The sequence below is a fragment of the Thalassophryne amazonica genome, chromosome 8 (assembly GCF_902500255.1).
Source record: "Thalassophryne amazonica chromosome 8, fThaAma1.1, whole genome shotgun sequence".
Taxonomy (NCBI): Eukaryota; Metazoa; Chordata; class Actinopteri; order Batrachoidiformes; family Batrachoididae; genus Thalassophryne; species Thalassophryne amazonica.
The window spans coordinates 103,998,899-104,020,415 of record NC_047110.1 but is presented as its reverse complement, the minus strand read 5'-3'; the positions used below and the strand labels follow the sequence as shown (position 1 = coordinate 104,020,415).

At 46.8% G+C, this 21,517-nt stretch overlaps 1 protein-coding gene across 2 annotated transcripts in view; it reads left to right on the top strand.

The window, feature by feature from the left end:
• Positions 1–21,517, top strand: part of trhr2 (thyrotropin releasing hormone receptor 2) — a 44,922-nt gene that overhangs the window by 1,185 nt on the left and 22,220 nt on the right. For both annotated transcript variants that reach the window (XM_034177135.1, XM_034177134.1), the window contains exons 2-3: positions 5,148–5,280; positions 8,536–8,687. In XM_034177135.1, coding sequence (XP_034033026.1) covers positions 5,148–5,280; positions 8,536–8,687 — 285 coding nt within the window. The remainder of the gene's footprint in view (positions 1–5,147; positions 5,281–8,535; positions 8,688–21,517) is intronic.

Genomic DNA, 21,517 nt, shown 5'->3' with positions numbered 1-21,517 from the left:
CCATACCGGATCGGTCGCGGCCCGGGTTAACAACGTCCGCCACCGGTGCTATTGCCCAACAGGGTGCCGGTGGAAATTGGGCTACTGCTGGGCGAAGACGACGAAGAAGAGGAGGAAAACGTTGCCACGAACAGTGGGAGAAGAAGAAAACTAGAAGGGTGGAAATGAGAGTGGGAACTTTGAATGTTGGTAGTATGACTGGTAAAGGGAGAGAGCTGACTGATATGATGGAGAGGAGAAAGGTAGACATATTGTGTGTGCAAGAGACCAAGTGGAAGGGAAGTAAGAGCAGGAGCATCGGCGGTGGGTACAAGTTGTTGTACCATGGTGAGGACAGGAAGAGAAATGATGTTGGGTCATTTTAAAGGAAGAGTATGTTAAAAGTGTGTTGGAGGTTAAGCGAGTGTCTGACAGGGTGATGAGTGTGAAGTTGGAAATTGAAGGGGTGATGATGAATATCATCAGTGCATATGACCTACAGGTTGGTTGTGAGATGAAGGAGAAAGAAGATTTCTGGAGTGTGTTAGATGAGGTGGTGGAGAGTGTGCCCAAGCATGAAAGAGTGGTGATAGGAGCAGACTTCAATGGGCATGTTGGTGAAGGGAACAGAGGTGATGAGGAAGTAATGGGTAGATATGGTATCAAGGATAGGAATGGGGAAGGACAGATGGTAGTTGATTTTGCAAAAAGGATGGAAATGGCTGTGGTGAATATCTACTTTAAGAAAAGGGAGGAGCACAGGGTAACATATAAGAGTGGAGGAAGGTGCACACAGGTGGACTACATTCTTTATAGGAGATGCAAGCTAAAAGAAATCACAGACTGTAAGGTGGTAGCAGGAGAGAGTGTCACTAGACAGCATAGGATGGTTGTTTGTAGGATGACTTTAGAGGTAAAGAAGAAGAAGAGAGTGAGAGCTCAACAAAGGATCAGATGGTGGAAGCTGAAGGAGGAAGACTGTTGTGTGAAATTTAGCGAGCAGGTGAGAGAAGCACTGGTTGGAGGGGAAGCAGTTTTGGACAACTGGAAAAGTACTGCAGATGTGGTGAGGGAGACAGCTAGGACAGTACTGCGTATGACATCTGGACAGTGGAAGGAAGACAAGGAGACTTGGTGGTGGAATGAAGAGGTCCAGGAAAGCATAAGGAGAAAGAGGTTGGCGAAAAAGTTTTGGGATAGTCGGAGAGATGAAGAAAGTAGACAGGAGTACAAGGAGATGCAGCGTAAGGCGAAAAGAGAAGTGGCAAAAGCAAAGGAAAAGGCATATTGCGAGCTGTACAAGAAGTTGAATAGTAAGGAAGGAGAAAAGGACTTGTACCGATTGGCCAGACAAAGGGACAGAGCTGGAAAGGATGTGCAGCAGGTTAGGGTGGTAAAAGATGCACATGGTAATGTGCTGACAAGTGAGGAGTGTGTGCTGAGAAGGTGGAGGGAATATTTTGCAGAGTTGATGAATAAAGAAAATGAGCGAGAGAAAGGGCTGGATGATGTGGTGAGAGTAAATCAGGAAGTACAAGAGATTAGCAAGGAAGAAGTGAGGGCTGCCATGAAGAGGATGAAGAGTGGAAAGGCAGTCGGTCCAGATGACATTCCAGTGGAGGCATGGAAATGTCTAGGACAGATGGCAGTGGAGTTTCTAACCAGATTGTTTAATAAAATCTTGGAAAGTGAGAGCATGTCTGAGGAGTGGAGACGAAGTGTGCTGGTTCCTATTTTCAAGAACAAGGGTGATGTGCAGAGCTGCAGTAACTACAGAGGCATAAAGCTGATCAGCCACAGCATGAAGTTATGGGAAAGAGTAGTAGAAGCTAGGCTTAGAAAACAGGTGAAGATCTGTGAGGAGCAATATGGTTTCATGCCGAGAAAGAGCACTACAGATGCAATGTTTGCTCTGAGAATACTGTTGGAAAAGTACAGAGAAGGACAGAAAGAGTTATATTGTGTGTTTGTGGACTTAGAAAAAGCTTATGATAGGGTGCCAAGAGAAGAGTTGTGGTATTGTATGAGGAAGTCTGGAGTGGCAGAGAAGTATGTTAGGGTAGTGCAGGACATGTACAAGAATAGTGTGACAGCGCTGAGATGCGCAGTCGGAATGACAGACTCATTCAAGGTGGAGGTGGGATTACACAAAGGATCAGCTCTGAGTCCCTTCTTGTTTGCAGTGGTGATGGACAGGTTGACGGATGAGATCAGACAGGAGTCTCCATGGACTATGATGTTTGCAGATGACATTGTGATCTGTAGTGAGAGTAGAGAGCAAGTTGAGTCTAGTCTGGAGAAGTGGAGATATGCTTTGGAGAGAAGGGGAATGAAAGTCAGTAGAAGCAAGACTGAGTACATGTGTGTGAATGAGAGGGAGCCCAGTGGAATAGTGCAGTTACAAGGAGTAGAAGTGGTGAAAGTAGATGAGTTTAAATATTTGGGGTCAACTGGTCAAAGTAATGGAGAGTGTGGTAGAGAGGTGAAGAAGAGAGTGCAGGCAGGGTGGAGTGGGTGGAGAAAGGTGGCCGGAGTGATTTGTGACCAAAGAATATCAGCAAGGGTGAAGGGGAAAGTTTACAAAACAGTGGTGAGACCAGCTATGTTGTATGGTTTAGAGACAGTGGCACTAACAAAAAGACAGGAGGCAGAGCTGGAGGTGGCAGAGCTGAAGATGTTGAGATTCTCTTTGGGAGTGACAAGAATGGACAAGATTAGGAATGAACATATCAGAGGGACAGCTCAGGTGGGACGGTTTGGAGACAAAGTCAGAGAGGCGAGATTGAGATGGTTTGGACATGTGCAGAGGAGGGACCCAGTGTATATAGGGAGAAGGATGCTGAGGATGGAGCCACCAGGCAGGAGGAGAAGAGGGAGACCAAAGAGAAGGTTCATGGATGTGCTGAGAGAGGACATGCAGGTGGTTGGTGTGACAGAGGAAGTTACAGAGGACAGGGTGAGATGGAAACGATTGATCTGCTGTGGCGACCCCTAACGGGAACAGCCGAAAGACAAAGAAGAAGAAAATTCTACTCACAACACCCCATAATGACAACATGAAAAAAGTTTTTTTGGACTTTTTGCAAATTTATTAAAAATAAAAAACTAAGAAATCACCCGTGCATAAGTATTCACACCCTTTGCTCAATACTTTTTTGATGCACCTTTGACAGCAATTACAGCCTCAAGTCTTCTTGAATATGATGCCACAAGCTTGGTGCATCTACAGTATCTTTGGGCAGTTTGCAAATTCCTCTTTACAGCACCTCTCAAGCTCCATCAGGTTGGATGGGGAGCGTCAGTGCACAGCCATTTTCAAATCTCTCCAGAGATGTTCAATCGGATTCAGGTCTGGGCTCTGGCTCGGCCACTCAGGGACATTCACAGAGTTGTCCTGAAGCCACTCCTTTTATATCTTGGTTGTGTGTTTAGGGTCATTGACCTGCTGAAAGATGAAGTGTCGCACCAGTCTGAGGTCAAGAGCGCTTGGGAGCAGGTTTTCATCCAGAATGTCTCTGTTCATTGCTGCATTAATCTTTCCCTTAATCCTGACTAGTCTCCCAGTTCCTGCTGCTGAAAAACATCCCCACAGCATGATGCTGCCACCACCATGCTTCACTGTAGGGATAGTGCCTGGTTTCCTCCAAATATGATTCACACCAAAGAGTTCAATCTTTGTCTCATCAAACCAGAGAATTTTGTTTCTCATGGTCTGAGAGTCCTTCTGGTGCCTTTTGCTGGCTGCCATGTGCCTTTTACTAAGGAGTGGCTTCTGTCTGACCACTCTACCATACAGGCCTGATTGCTGGATTTCTGCGGAGAAGTTGTCCTTCTGGAAGGTTCTCCTCTCTCCGCAGAGGAATACTGGAGCTCTGACAGAATGACCATCGGGTTTTTGGTCACCTCCCTGACTGAGGCCCTTCTCCCCTGATCGCTCAGTTTAGACGGGTGGCCAGCTCTAGGAAGAGTCCTGGTGGATCTGAACTTTTTCTATTTATGGATGATGGAGGCCACTGTGCTCATTCTGTACTCTTCCCGAGATTGGTCCCTCAAGAGAATCCTGTCATGGAGGTCTACAGACAATTCCTTTGACTTCATGCTTGGTTTGTGCTCTGACATGCACTGTCAACTGTGGGACCTTATATGTAGACAGGTGTGTGTCTTTCCAAATTATGTCCAGTCAACTGAATTTACCCCAGGTGGACTTCAATTAAGCTGTAGAAACATCTCAAGGATGATCAGTGGAACCAGGATGCACCTGAGCTCAGTTATGAGCTTCATGACAAACACTGTGAATACTTATGTACATGGGATTTCTTATTTGTATTTTTTCTCATTGTCATTATGGGGTATTGTGTGTACAAGTTTGAAAAAGAAAAATGAATTTACTACATTTTGAAATAAGGCTGTAATATAAAATGTGGCAAATGTGAAGCGCTGTGAATACTTTCTGGATGCACAGTAGGTACTGAATTCCTGCTTTGTTTGAGTGTGGGACTGAGCCACAGAGTAGAGAGAAGGAATATTTTCTGCTTTGTGTACTTTGAAAAAAAAATGCATTACACATAATTGTGTAGAGATTTGGCTAGAGCTTATTTGTGTTTTAGACTGTAACTGCTGTGAAATATTGTCGTTGTTGTCATCCACCCCACCGAAAATCTGCAGTATGGAAATCTACCACTACATTATCTCCCTTTTGTTACTGGTTGTTCTCATTGTAAGGAAAGATGAATAAACTTAAGGCAGTGAAGGAGAGATGAGAGGCCTTAAAACTCTTTCTCTCTCTCTCTCTCTCATGATCATGATTATTTGCCATATTTTAGTCACCAAAATCCATAGATACCTACGGATTAATGTATAGACAGAGAAGTGGTGGGTTAAGGTGAGAAGTTCAATTCCCCATTCCAGACAAAATGCTCTCTAAGATGTTTTTGAGCAAGGCAAGGTGCTGCTGGTGTGTAACTGAGTATCTTCCATGGCAGCAGTGTATCATCAGTGTGTGACTGGGTGGATGTGTTGTTTTATTGTAAAGAGCTTTAAGCGGCTGCCTCAGATGGAAAATTGTTACGTAAATAAAGGCCATTCCTAGATAGTTAACCCAAGTAAGAAAACAGACCATCTCATTTTCGGTTCTTGTTTAAACATCACTTTCTCTCTCTCGCCTGCAGGTACATTGCGATCTGCCATCCAATTAAGGCTCAAACGGTGTGCACAGTGTCCCGCGCTAAACGGATTATTGCTGGAGTTTGGCTCTTCACCTGCATCTACTGCATGCTGTGGTTTTTCCTGGTGGACATTCAGGTGAGAAGGATGCATGAGTGGTGCCTCGGCATGTATTTAGCAAAATGTTTGTTTGAGATATGTCCAGGTTTTTTCCATAGTTTCCCGTACATGATCTCTGGAGGCCTATGTTTAGTATTTGTGTCTACTGCTGTCTTTCTGTTTCCATTTACTTTCATTTCGCGGCACTTGCAGGCACAATTGAAGGTCAGCCGCTCCGTCAAGCTAACACATTTTCAAGGTGCATATAATCTTGCTATTATTAAAAACAATTTAGGTACGTAAACACCCTGTACAGTACAATACTACTTTTACTGAAAATAGCTCCTGCTCATGAAGTTTTTTCATAATATACACAATTTAGATTCCAGAAAATTCCATTTTCTGTCTGAAGCTCTGTCTTTGTATGATCCATTTTCATTGATTCCCTTTAACTATGCCTTGACCTTGACTTTGAGAGTTTGGACTTTGACAACAACAGTTCTGTCCAGAAATCAAATCAGTAACCCTTCAGTCATGAATTAGCTTCTCAAACATTGGGGCAACCACTTCCCGCTTATTTATTAAAATTAATATTAATCCTCCTGGTGTTGTTGGGAAAGTGTAGGAACACGGACCCACAACAGGGGGCGCAAATGAACGGACAACGGAATAGGTCAAATAACAACACTTTACTGTTGCGAACGTGCACAACAAACACAACAAATTACAACAATGGACAAAGGTCAATTCACAAAGGTGTCGTGTGGGCAGGCTCGAAGATAGGAGACGCCTCTCCAAAGTAGAACCGGAACCACACGGTTTCCTCCGCCACAGGACCCCGGGAATACTGGAGCCGCCAAGTTCCGAACTCCCAGGTGACCACTGCCTCCGCGTGTCGGACCTGGTACTGCTGGCGAGGAACAAGAACACAATTAACGTGGGCGCGTTTGCACCCAGCAACCTGTACGGCAGGGAAGCTACCTCCACCTCTCGTTGGAGAAAAAAGTCTGCAATCACTCACAAAAATCACAAAGGTTACTGTCAAGCAGTCAGCTGAGATTATTACCTTCCAGGTAGAACGATATCTCGGCGATGAGGTGGAGATGCCGTCCTGCTGATATACCCCAGTGATAATTGCCGTCAGCTGTCTCAGGTGATGGGTGACAGCTGTTACCGAGGCTGCTCCTGTGGGGCGGCGGCGCCCTCTGGTGGTGGTGGGCCAGCAGTACCTCCTCTTCAGCGGCCCACACAACAGGTGTTCAGTTGTTGACTAAGCGAGGACAAGCAGATATCGCCTTCGCCTGAAACTGTCCCATCAATCTGGAGAGTTGATGGTGATGGAAATATGAATCTTCATTTTATTTCCATCTTATTTTGACATTTGTAAAGCACTAATCATATTTATAGCCGTGTTGTAGAACATACATACGCTGTTGAATGGTGTACGTATGAGGTCTATTCCCCCGCACATCTGTCTCAATGTGCCGAAAAAGTGCTGATGTCCACGTCTTTTCACAATTCCTGTGGTAGTCAGACGACGTCCCGGATAAAACACAGCGTCCAGTTTGGAAATGAACAGCACATTCCACTGTTACAGGAGTTTTTGTCATGGAAAGAGGAGCGGAGGCTTCGCGCGTCACGGCAGTGCCGCATGGCGTACAGCAACGCCGTGATGAAGCCTCACGGGACATGTTCTGGCATGTCCAGGCACATCCACAATTTCTCAGATAATCACTTGATGGAAAAACCACCGACAGCTGTCTGAACGCCATCTCAAAGCCGTCCTGTGAGACCAAAACGGAGGTGGTTTTGTCTCGCTCCTGTAGCGAATCCATCGTGACGCGCAAAGCCTCCACTCAGCTTTCCATGACAAAATCTCTTGTTAAAAGTGAAATCTGCCGGAAAATGGTTGATGTCCAGCTCTTGTGATAACCAGAGAAAGTGCACACGATGGTCCCGGCTCCACAGAGCCATCTGTTTAGAAATGATCCGGTGGTTTGTGGCTCTCGATGGCGGCACGGAGCGCGGCGCGCCGAGTGTCCTTAAAGCCATCCTTAAAGCTGTAGTAACAGTCCTTATTCTCTGTGAAGCCCGTAAAATTTTCACCGAAAGCCAGATAAATTTTTCAAATGGTTTCCAGCTGCCAGTCTCTAACAGTTTCTGAAAAAATTCTGATGGAAAAAAAGTCCAAATCATTCCGCCATTTCCTGACAATGAAAATCCGCTGAGGAGGTGGACCACTCCTCACTCAAAGCCTGCTCACAGGCGAATGACGCAACCGACAGGCGTGGAAAAACTCACGCATGCGCACGAGGGTTCAAGCTTGTCTGACGCAATCACACGTGATTCAAATCCATATGGTTTTTGAAAAAAATAAGAAGGTGCTGGCTGAAGAGTCTTCACCCTCATCAACATCATGGAAAGCACCTGTGATTGGTGCTCACGTGCAACCTGGACGACTTGCAGCTGAAGCAGATAATTGGATGGCGTTCTGCATTTAAGTCATGTGTGATTCAAGCAGAACTGCCGGGAACTCGACCTTGTGACGTTCGTTTGTGAGACGCTGAGGACCGCGCCTGGGTTTTGACACATCGAGCCCGTGAAGCAGGGAGGGGTGAGGACACATGCTGTCAGCACACACAAGGTAATTAAGTGTTTAAGTAATTGTTGATAGTAACTTGGTGTTTTGTTACACAGTATACTGGAATTGTGAAGAGAATTGCGCAGTTTGCTTCTCACTGCTGTGGCATGAAGGATAAGTGATCCTCCACTTGTTGTGAGAAGCTGCTCATTTGCATAAAGTAAAAAAGGACACTGACCTGAGTGTGTTGCTGACAGCGTGTGTTTATTGGAAGATATAGTTGTATCTGTTGACTTACCTCACCGTCTCTTTGCTTCACAGAGAATCAGTTTGTCGTGTCCACCTGGGGGGTGTTTGGCAGTGGTAGGAAGTCCAGGAGCGCCGGCTTTAATCCTTGCGGGCGCTGGAGAGCGAGCCGCGGATCACTCCACCAGAGGGACGTTGTTTTTATGTTTTTACACTTTTAAGCACAGGTGTATAATAAATAGTTTCTGTTTGGAACCGCTTTCTGGTTATTTTTAGCGCTGGGTCCTGTCTGACGCAGGTCCGCTCCTCAACCCGCGTCAACACATAACAAAAACATACTGTATTCAGCAAAAAAGTACTGAACCTGTTTCTCAGGAGTTTCTTCTGACTTTATTCTTGTAACTGTGCTGCTCTTCTTCTGTCCTTGTTTTATTGACTCATCCTTGTGATGTCTTTGTGACATTTAGGTGAGCCCGGATGGACATGTGCAGTGTGGTTACAAGGTTAAACGTGATCTCTACCTGCCCATTTACCTCATTGATTTTGCCATTTTCTATGTCATCCCGTTGCTTTTGGCGATTGTGCTCTATGCCCTGATTGCACGGATCCTCTATCTCAGGTAACTCAAGTATCGTATGTTTGCATGCAGAAATTTGGGTAATCCAGAAAATAGTCTCCAGTCATAATAAATGCATCTGTAATCACATTACATATTTTTAAATCTGTAATTGTGATGAAACAATTTGTTTACCGTGGCATGTTGATAATTTTTGTAAAGAGATAACACTTGGACAGGGAAGAGATTAGGTTTGGTCAGGGAGCATGAACTGGTGCTGTGCATCACCACATCCACCATATTAAGGAACCACCATGGGTCCTGGAGGCAACCCTGAAAGATAGACAACCAGCCCATCCCTACCTCTGAAAAATAGCCAGATGACCATGTGGACTAAAACCTTAGGTCACCGTAGGTCATGATCTTGAGTCAAAGAGTCCTATCTTGAGATTCTACAGCACATGGTCTGAAACACGTGGCACAAATCCATTTGGGGTGTGTCTGAATGCACATCGCTATCTAGAGGGCACATATTCTGAGTGCTGGGGTGAAAGGTGTTGGGAAAGTGAATGCACGGACCCACATTAGGGGGCATAAATGAGCGGTCAATAGGAATACCAATAAATAACAATTTATTATGCAAAGGTGCAAACAGAGTCCAAAATATGCAGGATCCAATTAATAATAAATGGTGACATGTGGGCAGGCCCGAGGGTAGGAGACGCCTATCCAGAGAAGAGCCGGGACCCACGAAGTTCCACCACCAGCCGGAGGCCTGCAACACACCAGAGCCGCCAAATCCTGGTACCCCCAGGTGGCCACCGCTCGAGGCTGTCGGACCGGTACTGCTGGCAGGAGCAAAAACAGATTAGGTGGGTGTGTGTACACCCAGCAAACAGTCAGCAAAAACTCAGTAATCCTCCTGAAGGAATAAATCCAAATACTCCCAGAGTGCAGAGGAAAACTGGAAAACGTGCAGTGTCAATTGTTATACTTAGCAAATAAGAAGTGAGGAGTGGAGACGCCAACTCCTCCAAACTTCCCCCAAACTCGGCTCCAAGCTGCAAGTATATAATCACAACTGCAAAGACTTCAGTAACAATGACTGTGCGTACGGCACAAAACGGCTGAGTTGGTTTACCTGTGTGGTAAGCTGATAACTCGGCAGAGTTATGGTGTCTTTCCCAGGCTTTTATGGAGTGATGATGATGAGGATGAGAAACAGCTGACAGCCAGCGGAGTGCACCTGGTGGTGTCCAAGGAGGCCAACAGGCCCGTGCGCCCTCTAAGGGCCAAAAAGTTCCAGCATGGCAGGGTGCCATCTGGCGGTGGGCCAGCAGTACCTCCTCTTTAGCGGCCCACATAACAGGACCCTCCCTCAACAGGTGCCTCCTGGCGCCTGACCCGGCTTGTCCGGGTGCTCTCTGTAGAAATCTGCCAGGAGGGCGGGATCCAAAATGAAGCTCCTCTTCACCCAGGAACGTTCCTCGGGGCCATACCCCTCCCAGTCTACCAGATATTGGTAACCCCAGCCCCTCCAACGAACATCTAGGAGTTTCTTGATGGTCCATGCTGGTCCTCCATCGATGATCCGGGCAGGAGGTGGCGCCGGTTCAGGGGTACAGAGGTCTGACGTATGGTGTGGTTTGATCCGGGACACATGGAAAACAGGGTGAATCTTCAGCGATGCCGGGAGTAGCAGTTTAACTGCAGCAGGGCTGATCACCTTAACTATTTTGAATGGTCCAATGTAACGGTCAGTTAGCTTAGGGGAATCCGTCTGCAGAGGTATGTTCTTAGTTGACAGCCACACCTCCTGCCCGGGCTGATAAGCTGGGGCTGGGGCTCGTCGGCGGTCCGTATGGTCCTTAGCCCGCGTCCGAGCCTTCAGGAGAGCAGAGCGGGCTTTCTTCCACACCCGACGGCATCTCCTGAGGTGGGCCTGGACTGAGGGCACCTCGACCTCTCCCTCGACTGCTGGGAACAATGGGGGTTGATACCCCAAGCCGGCCTCGAATGGGGAGAGGCCAGTAGAGGACGACACTTGGCTATTGACTCCAGGCCGTTGGGTGCGCTGATGTGACACACCTCAAGGCTTGCTCTAGGTCCTGGTTAGCCCGCTCTGCTTGACCGTTCGTTTATGGGTGGTACCCGGATGACAGGCTCACCGTGGCCCCCAGCTCCTTTCAAAAGCTCTTCCAGACCTGCGAGGAGAACTGAGGACCATGGTCTGAGACGATGTCCGTGGGGATACCATGTAGACGCACGACATGGTAGACCAGGAGGTCTGCAGTCTCCTGGGCAGTCGGGAGCTTCGGGAGGGCCACGAAGTGGGCCGCCTTCGAGAACTGGTCCACTATCGTTATAATGACCGTTTTACCCTGGGACGCAGGGAGACCCGTGACAAGTCCACTCCGATGTGGGACCAGGGGCGATAAGGCACCGGTAATGGCTGGAGGAGCCCCCTCTCCAGTTGGTGGGATGCCTTGCCCCTGCCGCAGGTGGTGCATGCCCAGACGTAGTCCCTGGTGTCGGCTTCAACTGATGGTCACCAGAACCGCTGCCGGACCACTGCCACGGTCCTTCGCACCCCCGGATGGCAGGAGAGCTTGGAACCGTGACAGAAGTCCAACACGGCAGTCCGAGCATCTGGTGGCACGTACAGTCTGTTGGATGGTCCACCTCTGGGGTCCAGGTTTCGCATTAGGGCCTCCCTGACCACTCCCTCCATGTCCTCTACTTGCCTGTCCTGGGCTTGCCTCTACTGGTGGTTGGCTCTCACTGCGGTATTGTATCACTTCCTGTTCCGGAGCACAGCGGTGTTTTTCTGTATCTGTTAGCTGTTTAATCTGCGCAGTTAGATTGATCTAGTTATCTAGATTACGATTTGTTTCCCAGTGTAATCTTTACGTGCTAAACTAACTAACTAACTAAAGCACTCCTTCTGCTGAATCACCTCTAAATTATTTACACATTATTCACTTTGCGTGTTTTTAGGAATCCGCTAGCTTAGCGTAGCTACTAGCTCTTAGCCGATTTAGCATGGCGGCTTCTCCTGTCTCTCCCGCACTTTTCTGCTCTGGGTGTGAAATGTTTAGTTATTCCTCTGCCTCCTTTAGCAGTAACGGTACTTGTAATAAGTGTAGCTTATTCGTAGCTTTGGAGGCCAGGCTGGGCGAATTGGAGACTCGGCTCCGCACCGTGGAAAATTCTACAGTTAGCCAGGCCCCTGTAGTCGGTGCGGACCAAGGTAGCTTAGCCGCCGTTAGTTCCCCCCTGGCAGATCCCGAGCAGCCGGGAAAGCAGGCTGACTGGGTGACTGTGAGGAGGAAGCGTAGCCCTAAACACAAGCCCCGTGTACACCGCCAACCCGTTCACATCTCTAACCGTTTTTCCCCACTCGACGACACACCCGCCGAGGATCAAACTCTGGTTATTGGCGACTCTGTTTTGAGAAATGTGAAGTTAGCGACACCAACAACCATAGTCAATTGTCTTCCGGGGGCCAGAGCAGGCGACATTGAAGGAAATTTGAAACTGCTGGCTAAGGCTAAGCGTAAATTTGGTAAGATTGTAATTCACGTCGGCAGTAATGACACCCGGTTACTCCAATCGGAGGTCACTAAAATTAACATTAAATCGGTGTGTAACTTTGCAAAAACAATGTCGGACTCTGTAGTTTTCTCTGGGCCCCTCCCCAATCGGACCGGGAGTGACATGTTTAGCCGCATGTTCTCCTTGAATTGCTGGCTGTCTGAGTGGTGTCCAAAAAATGAGGTGGGCTTCATAGATAATTGGCAAAGCTTCTGGGGAAAACCTGGTCTTGTTAGGAGAGACGGCATCCATCCCACTTTGGATGGAGCAGCTCTCATTTCTAGAAATCTGGCCAATTTTCTTAAATCCTCCAAACCGTGACTATCCAGGGTTGGGACCAGGAAGCAGAGTTGTAGTCTTACACACCTCTCTGCAGCTTCTCTCCCCCTGCCATCCCCTCATTACCCCATCCCCGTAGAGACGGTGCCTGCTCCCAGACTACCAATAACCAGCAAAAATCTATTTAAGCATAAAAATTCAAAAAGAAAAATAATATAGCACCTTCAACTGCACCACAGACTAAAAACAGTTAAATGTGGTCTATTAAACATTAGGTCTCTCTCTTCTAAGTCCCTGTTGGTAAATGATATAATAATTGATCAACATATTGATTTATTCTGCCTAACAGAAACCTGGTTACAGCAGGATGAATATGTTAGTTTAAATGAGTCAACACCCCCGAGTCACACTAACTGTCAGAATGCTCGTAGCACGGGCCGGGGCGGAGGATTAGCAGCAATCTTCCATTCCAGCTTATTAATTAATCAAAAACCCAGACAGAGCTTTAATTCATTTGAAAGCTTGTCTCTTAGTCTTGTCCATCCAAATTGGAAGTCCAAAAAACCAGTTTTATTTGTTATTATCTATCGTCCACCTGGTCGTTACTGTGAGTTTTCTCTGTGAATTTTCAGACCTTTGTCTGACTTAGTGCTTAGCTCAGATAAGATAATTATAGTGGGCGATTTTAACATCCACACAGATGCTGAGAATGACAGCCTCAACACTGCATTTAATCTATTATTAGACTCTATTGGCTTTGCTCAAAAAGTAAATGAGTCCACCCACCACTTTAATCATATCTTAGATCTTGTTCTGACTTATGGTATGGAAATAGAAGACTTAACAGTATTCCCTGAAAACTCCCTTCTGTCTGATCATTTCTTAATAACATTTACATTTACTCTGATGGACTACCCAACAGTAGGGAATAAGTTTCATTACACTAGAAGTCTTTCAGAAAGCGCTGTAACTAGGTTTAAGGATATGATTCCTTCTTTATGTTCTCTAATGCCATATAACAACACAGTGCAGAGTAGCTACCTAAACTCTGTAAGGGAGATAGAGTATCTCGTCAATAGTTTTACATCCTCATTGAAGACAACTTTGGATGCTGTAGCTCCTCTGAAAAAGAGAGCTTTAATCAGAAGTGTCTGACTCCGTGGTATAACTCACAAACTCGTAGCTTAAAGCAGATAACCCGTAAGTTGGAGAGGAAATGGCGTCTCACTAATTTAGAAGATCTTCACTTAGCCTGGAAAAAGAGTCTGTTGCTCTATAAAAAAGCCCTCCGTAAAGCTAGACATCTTTCTACTCATCACTAATTGAAGAAAATAAGAACAACCCCAGGTTTCTTTTCAGCACTGTAGCCAGGCTGACAAAGAGTCAGAGCTCTATTGAGCTGAGTATTCCATTAACTTTAACTAGTAATGACTTCATGACTTTCTTTGCTAACAAAATTTTAACTATTAGAGAAAAAATTACTCATAACCATGCCCAAAGACGTATCGTTATCTTTGGCTGCTTTCAGTGATGCCGGTATTTGGTTAGACTCTTTCTCTCCGATTGTTCTGTCTGAGTTATTTTCATTAGTTACTTCATCCAAACCATCAACATGTTTATTAGACCCCATTCCTACCAGGCTGCTCAAGGAAGCCCTACCATTATTTAATGCTTTCGATCTTAAATATGATCAATCTATCTTTGTTAGTTGGCTATGTACCACAGGCTTTTAAGGTGGCAGTAATTAAACCATTACTTAAAAAGCATCACTTGACCCAGCTATCTTAGCTAATTATAGGCCAATCTCCAACCTTCCTTTTCTCTCAAAAATTCTTGAAAGGGTAGTTGTAAAACAGCTAACTGATCATCTGCAGAGGAATGGTCTATTTGAAGAGTTTCAGTCAGGTTTTAGAATTCATCATAGTACAGAAACAGCATTAGTGAAGGTTACAAATGATCTTCTTATGGCCTCGGACAGTGGACTCATCTCTGTGCTTGTTCTGTTAGACCTCAGTGCTGCTTTTGATACTGTTGACCATAAAATTTTATTACAGAGATTAGAGCATGCCATAGGTATTAAAGGCACTGCGCTGCGGTGGTTTGAATCATATTTGTCTAATAGATTACAATTTGTTCATGTAAATGGGGAATCTTCTTCACAGACTAAAGTTAATTATGGAGTTCCACAAGGTTCTGTGCTAGGACCAATTTTATTCACTTTATATATGCTTCCCTTAGGCAGTATTATTAGACGGTATTGCTTAAATTTTCACTGTTACGCAGATGATACCCAGCTTTATCTATCCATGAAGCCAGAGGACACACACCAATTAGCTAAACTGCAGGATTGTCTTACAGACATAAAGACATGGATGACCTCTAATTTCCTGCTTTTAAACTCAGATAAAACTGAAGTTATTGTACTTGGCCCCACAAATCTTAGAAACATGGTGTCTAACCAGATCCTTACTCTGGATGGCATTACCCTGACCTCTAGTAATACTGTGAGAAATCTTGGAGTCATTTTTGATCAGGATATGTCATTCAAAGCGCATATTAAACAAATATGTAGGACTGCTTTTTGCATTTACGCAATATCTCTAAAATCAGAAGGTCTTGTCTCAGAGTGATGCTGAAAAACTAATTCATGCATTTATTTCCTCTAGGCTGGACTATTGTAATTCATTATTATCAGGTTGTCCTAAAAGTTCCCTAAAAAGCTTCAGTTAATTCAAAATGCTGCAGCTAGAGTACTGACGGGGACTAGAAGGAGAGAGCATATCTCACCCATATTGGCCTCTCTTCATTGGCTTCCTGTTATTCTAGAATAGAATTTAAAATTCTTCTTCTTACTTATAAGGTTTTGAATAATCAGGTCCCATCTTATCTTAGGGACCTCGTAGTACCATATCACCCCAATAGAGCGCTTCGCTCTCAGACTGCAGGCTTACTTGTAGTTCCTAGGGTTTGTAAGAGTAGAATGGGAGGCAGAGCCTTCAGCTTTCAGAGCTCCTCTCCTGTGGAAGCAGCTCCCAATTCAGATCAGGGAGACAGACACCCTCTCTACTTTTAAGATTAGGCTTAAAACTTTCCTTTTGCTAAAGCTTATAGTTAGGGCTGGATCAGGTGACCCTGAACCATCCCTTAGTTATGCGGCTATAGACGTAGACTGCTGGGGGGTTTCCCATGATGCACTGTTTCTTTCCTCTTTTTGCTCTGTAGCACCACTCTGCATTTAATCATTAGTGATCGATCTCTGCTCCCCTCCACAGCATGTCTTTTTCCTGGTTCTCTCCCTCAGCCCCAACCAGTCCCAGCAGAAGACTGCCCCTCCCTGAGGCCTGGTTCTGCTGGAGGTTTCTTCCTGTTAAAAGGGAGTTTTTCCTTCCCACTGTAGCCAAGTGCTTGCTCACAGGGGGTCGTTTTGACCGTTGGGGTTTTACATAATTATTGTATGGCCTTGCCTTACAATATAAAGCGCCTTGGGGCAACTGTTTGTTGTGATTTGGCGCTATATAAAAAAATTGATTGATTGATTGATGTCCCATGTGAGGGTTGCGACGATAGTGGACTCCGGTAAGATGGTGTCTGGTGGGTCCAACAGCCTTGCTCCAACTTCCTCTTCGTGCACCCGGGACAGGGCGTCAGACTGGATGTTCTTGGTCCTGGGGCGGTAGGTGATCTTGAAGTTGAAGCGTCCAAAAAATAGTGACCATCAGGCTTGCCTGGGGTTCAGACACTTGGCGGTCTGGATATATTCCAGGTTCCGGTGGTCAGTGATAACCACAAATGGGACCACAGCTCCCTCCAAAAGATGTCTCCACTCCTCAAGGGCCTCTTTCACTGCCAGGAGTTCCCGATTGCCAATGTCATAGTTCCGTTCAGTGGGGGTCAACCTGTGGGAGACGTAAGCACAGGGGTGGAGAACACTATCGGACTCCCTGCTCTGGGACAGCACAGCTCCTATCCCTGAGTCAGAGGCATCCACTTCAACTATAAACTGGTGATTAGGATCGGGCTGCACCAGAACTGGTGCAGTCGAAAACCGGTGTTTCAACTCCCTAAATGCGGCTTCGCACCGATCCGACCAGGTGAAGAGGACTTTGGTGGAGGTCAGGGCTGTAAGGGGGCTAACTACCTGACTATAGCCCTTAATGAACCGCCTGTAAAAATTGGCGAACCCTAGGAACTGTTGCAGCTTCCTACAATTTACCGGTCGGGGCCAATCTCACACCGCAGCTACCTTAGCCGGATCAGGTACGACGGAGTTGGAGGAGATAATAAACCCCAGGAAGGACAAAGAAGTGCGATGGAACTCACACTTCTCGGCCTTCACAAACAGCCGGTTCTCCAATAACCGCTGAAGGACCTGACGGACATGCTTAACATGAGTCTCAGGGTCCTGGGAGAAGATGAGGATATCGTCTAGGTATACGAAGATGAATCGGTGCAGGAAATCCCGCAAAATGTCATTAACCAAAGCCTGAAACGTCGCGGGGGCGTTGGTGAGGCCGAATGGCATGCCCAGGTACTCAAAGTGACCTAAGGCGGTGTTAAATGCCGTCTTCCATTCGTCTCCCTTCCGTATCTGAACCAGATGGTAAGCATTGCTAAGATCCAGTTTTGTGAAAATTTTGGCTCCATGCAGGGGCGTGAACACTGAATCCAATAGAGGTAACGGGTATCGGTTGCGAACCGTGATCTCATTCAGCCCTCTATAATCAATGCATGGATGGAGACCACTGTCCTTCTTGCCCACAAAAAAGAAACCTGCACCTAACGGGGATGAAGAATTTCGGATTAGTCTGGCAGCTAATGAGTCCCGGATGTAGGTCTCCATTGATTAGCGTTCAGGACGTGAGAGGTTGTACAGTCTGCTGGACGGATACTCAGCGCCTGGAACCAAATCAATGGCACAATCATACGGTCGATGCAGGGACAGGGTGAGTGCCAGATCCTTGCTGAAGACGTCAGCAAGGTCATGATACTCAGCCGGCACCTCAGTGAGATTGGGGGGACTCTGACCTCCTCTTTAACTTCATCACCAGGTGGCACCGAGGATCTTAAACACTCCCGGTAGCAGGTTTCGCTCCATTGAGCCACAACCCCAGACGGCCAATCAATCCGGGGATTGTGCTTTACCATCCATGGAAAGCCCAAAATTATCCTGGAGGTAGAAGGTGTCACAAAGAACACAATCTCCTCCCTGTGATTCCCAGAGACAACCAAGGTTAAAGGCTGTGTCTGGTGTGTGATTTCTGGTAGTAGGGTGCCATCTAGCGCCCGTACCTTTAATGGTGAAGGAACGGCCACCAGAGGGAGCCCTACAGCCTTAGCCCACCTACTATCCAGTAGGTTCCCTTCCGATCCTCTGTCAATCAGTGCTGGAGCGGTAAGGGTTAAATCCCCACAGAGGATTGTGACTGGGAGTCGTGCGCATTTGCGTGGAACACCCGTGTGGTTTGTATGGCTCACTCTTAGCCCAGTCTCTAAGGTTGAACTTTGGTGTTTAACTGCCTGGGGCCCCTTATTCGGCGCATGCTCATTCGAGCCGCAGTAAACACACTCTCCATGTGCCAGCCTCCTTTGTTTTACTTTCATTTTCGCCCTGCTCGTGTCCATAGCTTTGTCAGCAGGGGGAGCTGGTGCTACACGGAAAGGTCTGGCTTTGGAGCGGGGAGAGGACACCGCTGCTTCAGACCTGGAAGGGAGAGGGATAGGCCTTCGTCTCGCTCCCGCTTGTATTCCTCTAACCGATTGTCTAGACGAATAACTAGATCGATAAGCCCATCTAAATCCCGCGGCTGATCCTTAGCCACCAGATGCTCCTTTAGGGCCGGAGACAGCCCATTTACAAAGGCGGCGTGGAGTGAGACTGAAGTCCAACCGGACCTGGCTGCCGCGATGCGGAAGTCGATTGCGTAATCAGCTGCACTCCGCCGTCCCTGTCTCATTGACAGCAGCATATTAGAAGCGGCCTTGCCTCTACTGGGATGATCGAACACCAGTCGAAACTCCCTTATAAACTCAGTATAAGTAGAGAGGACCCGTGAATCTCGTTCCCAGAGTGCCGTAGCCCAGGTGCGTGCTCTGCCCCGAAGTAATTACGTAAGCCACCTGGCTGTGCTCTGACGCGTACATAACAGGCCGTTGTGAAAAAATGAGCGCACACTGCATCAGAAAGTCTGTGCACGTTTCAACACAACCACCGTACGTTCCGGGGGACTTATGTAAGCTTCGGGCGACGAGGGGGGTGACCTCTGAATGACCACTGGAATAACTCTGTTTGGCGGCTGATCCACTGGAGGGGGAGCGGCTGCAGCCGCACCTGACGCGTGCGTGTCTACCTGCACGGTGAGAGCCTCCATCCTACGGCTGAGGTGAGCGTCCTGCTCAGTTAATAAATGGTAAATGGTAAAGGGACTGCATTTATATAGCGCTTTTCCATCTGCATCAGACGCTCAAAGCGCTTTACAATTATGCCTCACATTCACCCCGATGCCAGGGTGCTGCCATACAAGGCGCTCACTACACACCGGGAGCAATAGGAGATTAAAGGCCTTGCCCAAGGGCCCTTAGTGATTTTCCAGTCAGGCGGGGATTTGAACTCATGATCTTCTGGACTCAAACCCAACACTTTAACCACTAGACCATCACCTCCCCCACCTTTTGTAAATCCAACTGAGCAGTGAGGTTAGACAGAATGTGCCGCAGCTCACCCAGCGATCCTCCTGGTGGATCCTGCACACCTTGCACTTCCATTGGTCGGTCATTAGGTGGTAAACGCCCCTCGGAGTCCATGACGTGGCCGAGTTATCCTGTTGGGAAAGTGAATGCACGGACCCACGTTAGGGGGCGTAAACGAGCGGTTAATAGGAATACCAATAAATAACTATTTATTATGCAAAGGTGCAAACAGAATCCAATTAATAATGAATGGTGACACATGGGCAGGCCCGAGGGTAGGAGATGCCTATCCAGAGAAGAGCCGGGACCCACGAAGTTCCACCGCCAGCCGGAGGCCTGCAACACACCAGAGCCGCCAAGTCCTGGTGCCCCCAGGTGGCCACCGCTTGAGGCTGTCGGACCGGTACTGCTGGCAGGAGCAAAAACAGATTAGGTGGGTGTGTGTACACCCAGCAAACAGTCAGCAAAAACTCAGTAAACCTCCTGAAGGAATAAATCAAAATACTCCCACAGTGCAGAGGAAAAATGGAAAACGTGCAGTGTCAATTGTTATACTTAGCAAGTAAGAAGTGAGGAGTAGAGACGCCAACTCCTCCAAACTTCCTCCAAACTCAGCTCCAAGCTGCAAGTATATAATCACAACTGCAAAGACTTCAGTAACAATGAATGTGCGTATGGCACAAAATGGCTGAGTTGGTTTACCTGTGTGGTAAGCTGATAACTCGGCAGAGTTATGGTGTCTTTCCCAGGCTTTTATGGAGTGATGATGATGTGGATGAGAAACAGCTGACAGCCAGCGGAGCGGACCTGGTGGTGTCCAAGGAGGCCAACAGGCCCGTGCGCCCACTAAGGGCCAAAAAGTGCCATCATGGCAGGGTGCCATCTGGTGGTGGGCCAGCAGTACCTCCTCTTCAGCGGCCCACATAACAGAAAGGGGCTGGATTAATGCTCTACATTATGCAAGGAGGGCGTGTTGTGGGCATTTTGTGTGTTTGGGTTGACAGTGTTTTGGGCCAAACTTAAGCACACTCAACTATTTTTTGGAACTCTTTTCATGATTTCTTTGGATTCTTTCAGGTATTCATACAATAGATCTGTTTTGCATCCAGAATTTGAGTTGAATTTTCCATGTTTTGGGGGGACTGGTGGTGGGTTTGGCACTACAGCCAATGTAAAACACCTTTCAAAGCTTGAAATCAGAAAAAAGACCTCTCATTTCTGCAGTCTGTGGGAGTAAATCAGTTGTTGCATTCCACCGGAAGGCAGTACAAAAGATAATCTGTATGGGGAAAAGCCATTGGGATCATCATCCCTAGAAAAGAAGACACCACCAGTGAGGACCAAGGACCTTATCTCTGAAGGGTGGCAATTGGTGCAATACTGAAGGATCGTCCACTGCACTCCAAACTTCAGCTGAATCAAATGAATGTAACGTAAATAGGCATCCTCTCCCTCAGCAACGATGACCATCTTCCACTACTTTCGAGAAAGCTTGAAAAGCTCTGCACTGCAATCAGTGGCAGGGCTCTTTGAGGTCCACAGACCCAGAAGTGACCAGATCAAAAATAGGGGTATTCATCTGGTAGACATCTGGTGCACCATTGTAGGTTTTTTGTCACTGAAGTAAATAGTAGATGTTAGCATCTAGGTAGTTAGCTACTATGGTAATGGTGTCCTTTTCTCAAAATGCACTGATGGTGAAATTGATGGACCTCCTAACTGAAATCAGTGTCCATCCCTTTCCATGGATTGTCTGTCAGTCTCCTTCATCTGAGATGTGGATCCCCTTCCATTTGTACAGCACTGAAGACTGGCCTTATATTCATTGGGCTGTGACTGGAGCAGGGAGACAGATGCGAGCCATGATCTGCTGTGTATCAATGGGAATAGTGGGTTACTTGTGGTCATTGCTGAGCCTTTATTGGGAAGAGAACTGTTAGATGATTAAGATGAACCCAATTGTGTTCTGCTTCACAGGTTCTTTGATCTTTACCATCTGATTGTATGAATAAATGGTTAATACAACTACTGGACTTTATAAGTACCTAGATGCTTCCATCCGCTCAGCCTTTGCATGTTTGACCTTTCTTTGTGATTGGTAGCATGGCCAAAGCAGATGGTCACCCCTCTCAGTCTGGTCTGCTTGAGGTTTCTTCCCATAACGATAATAATAATAATTTTTAAAAAATGCATGAGGGAATTTTTTCCTTACCACTGTTGCCAGTGTGCTTGCTTATGGTGCGGGTAAGTTTAGACATTACCCCTGTGAAGTGTCTTGGGGCAGCTTATGTTGTGATTTGGTACGATATAAACAGAATTACACTGAACAATCA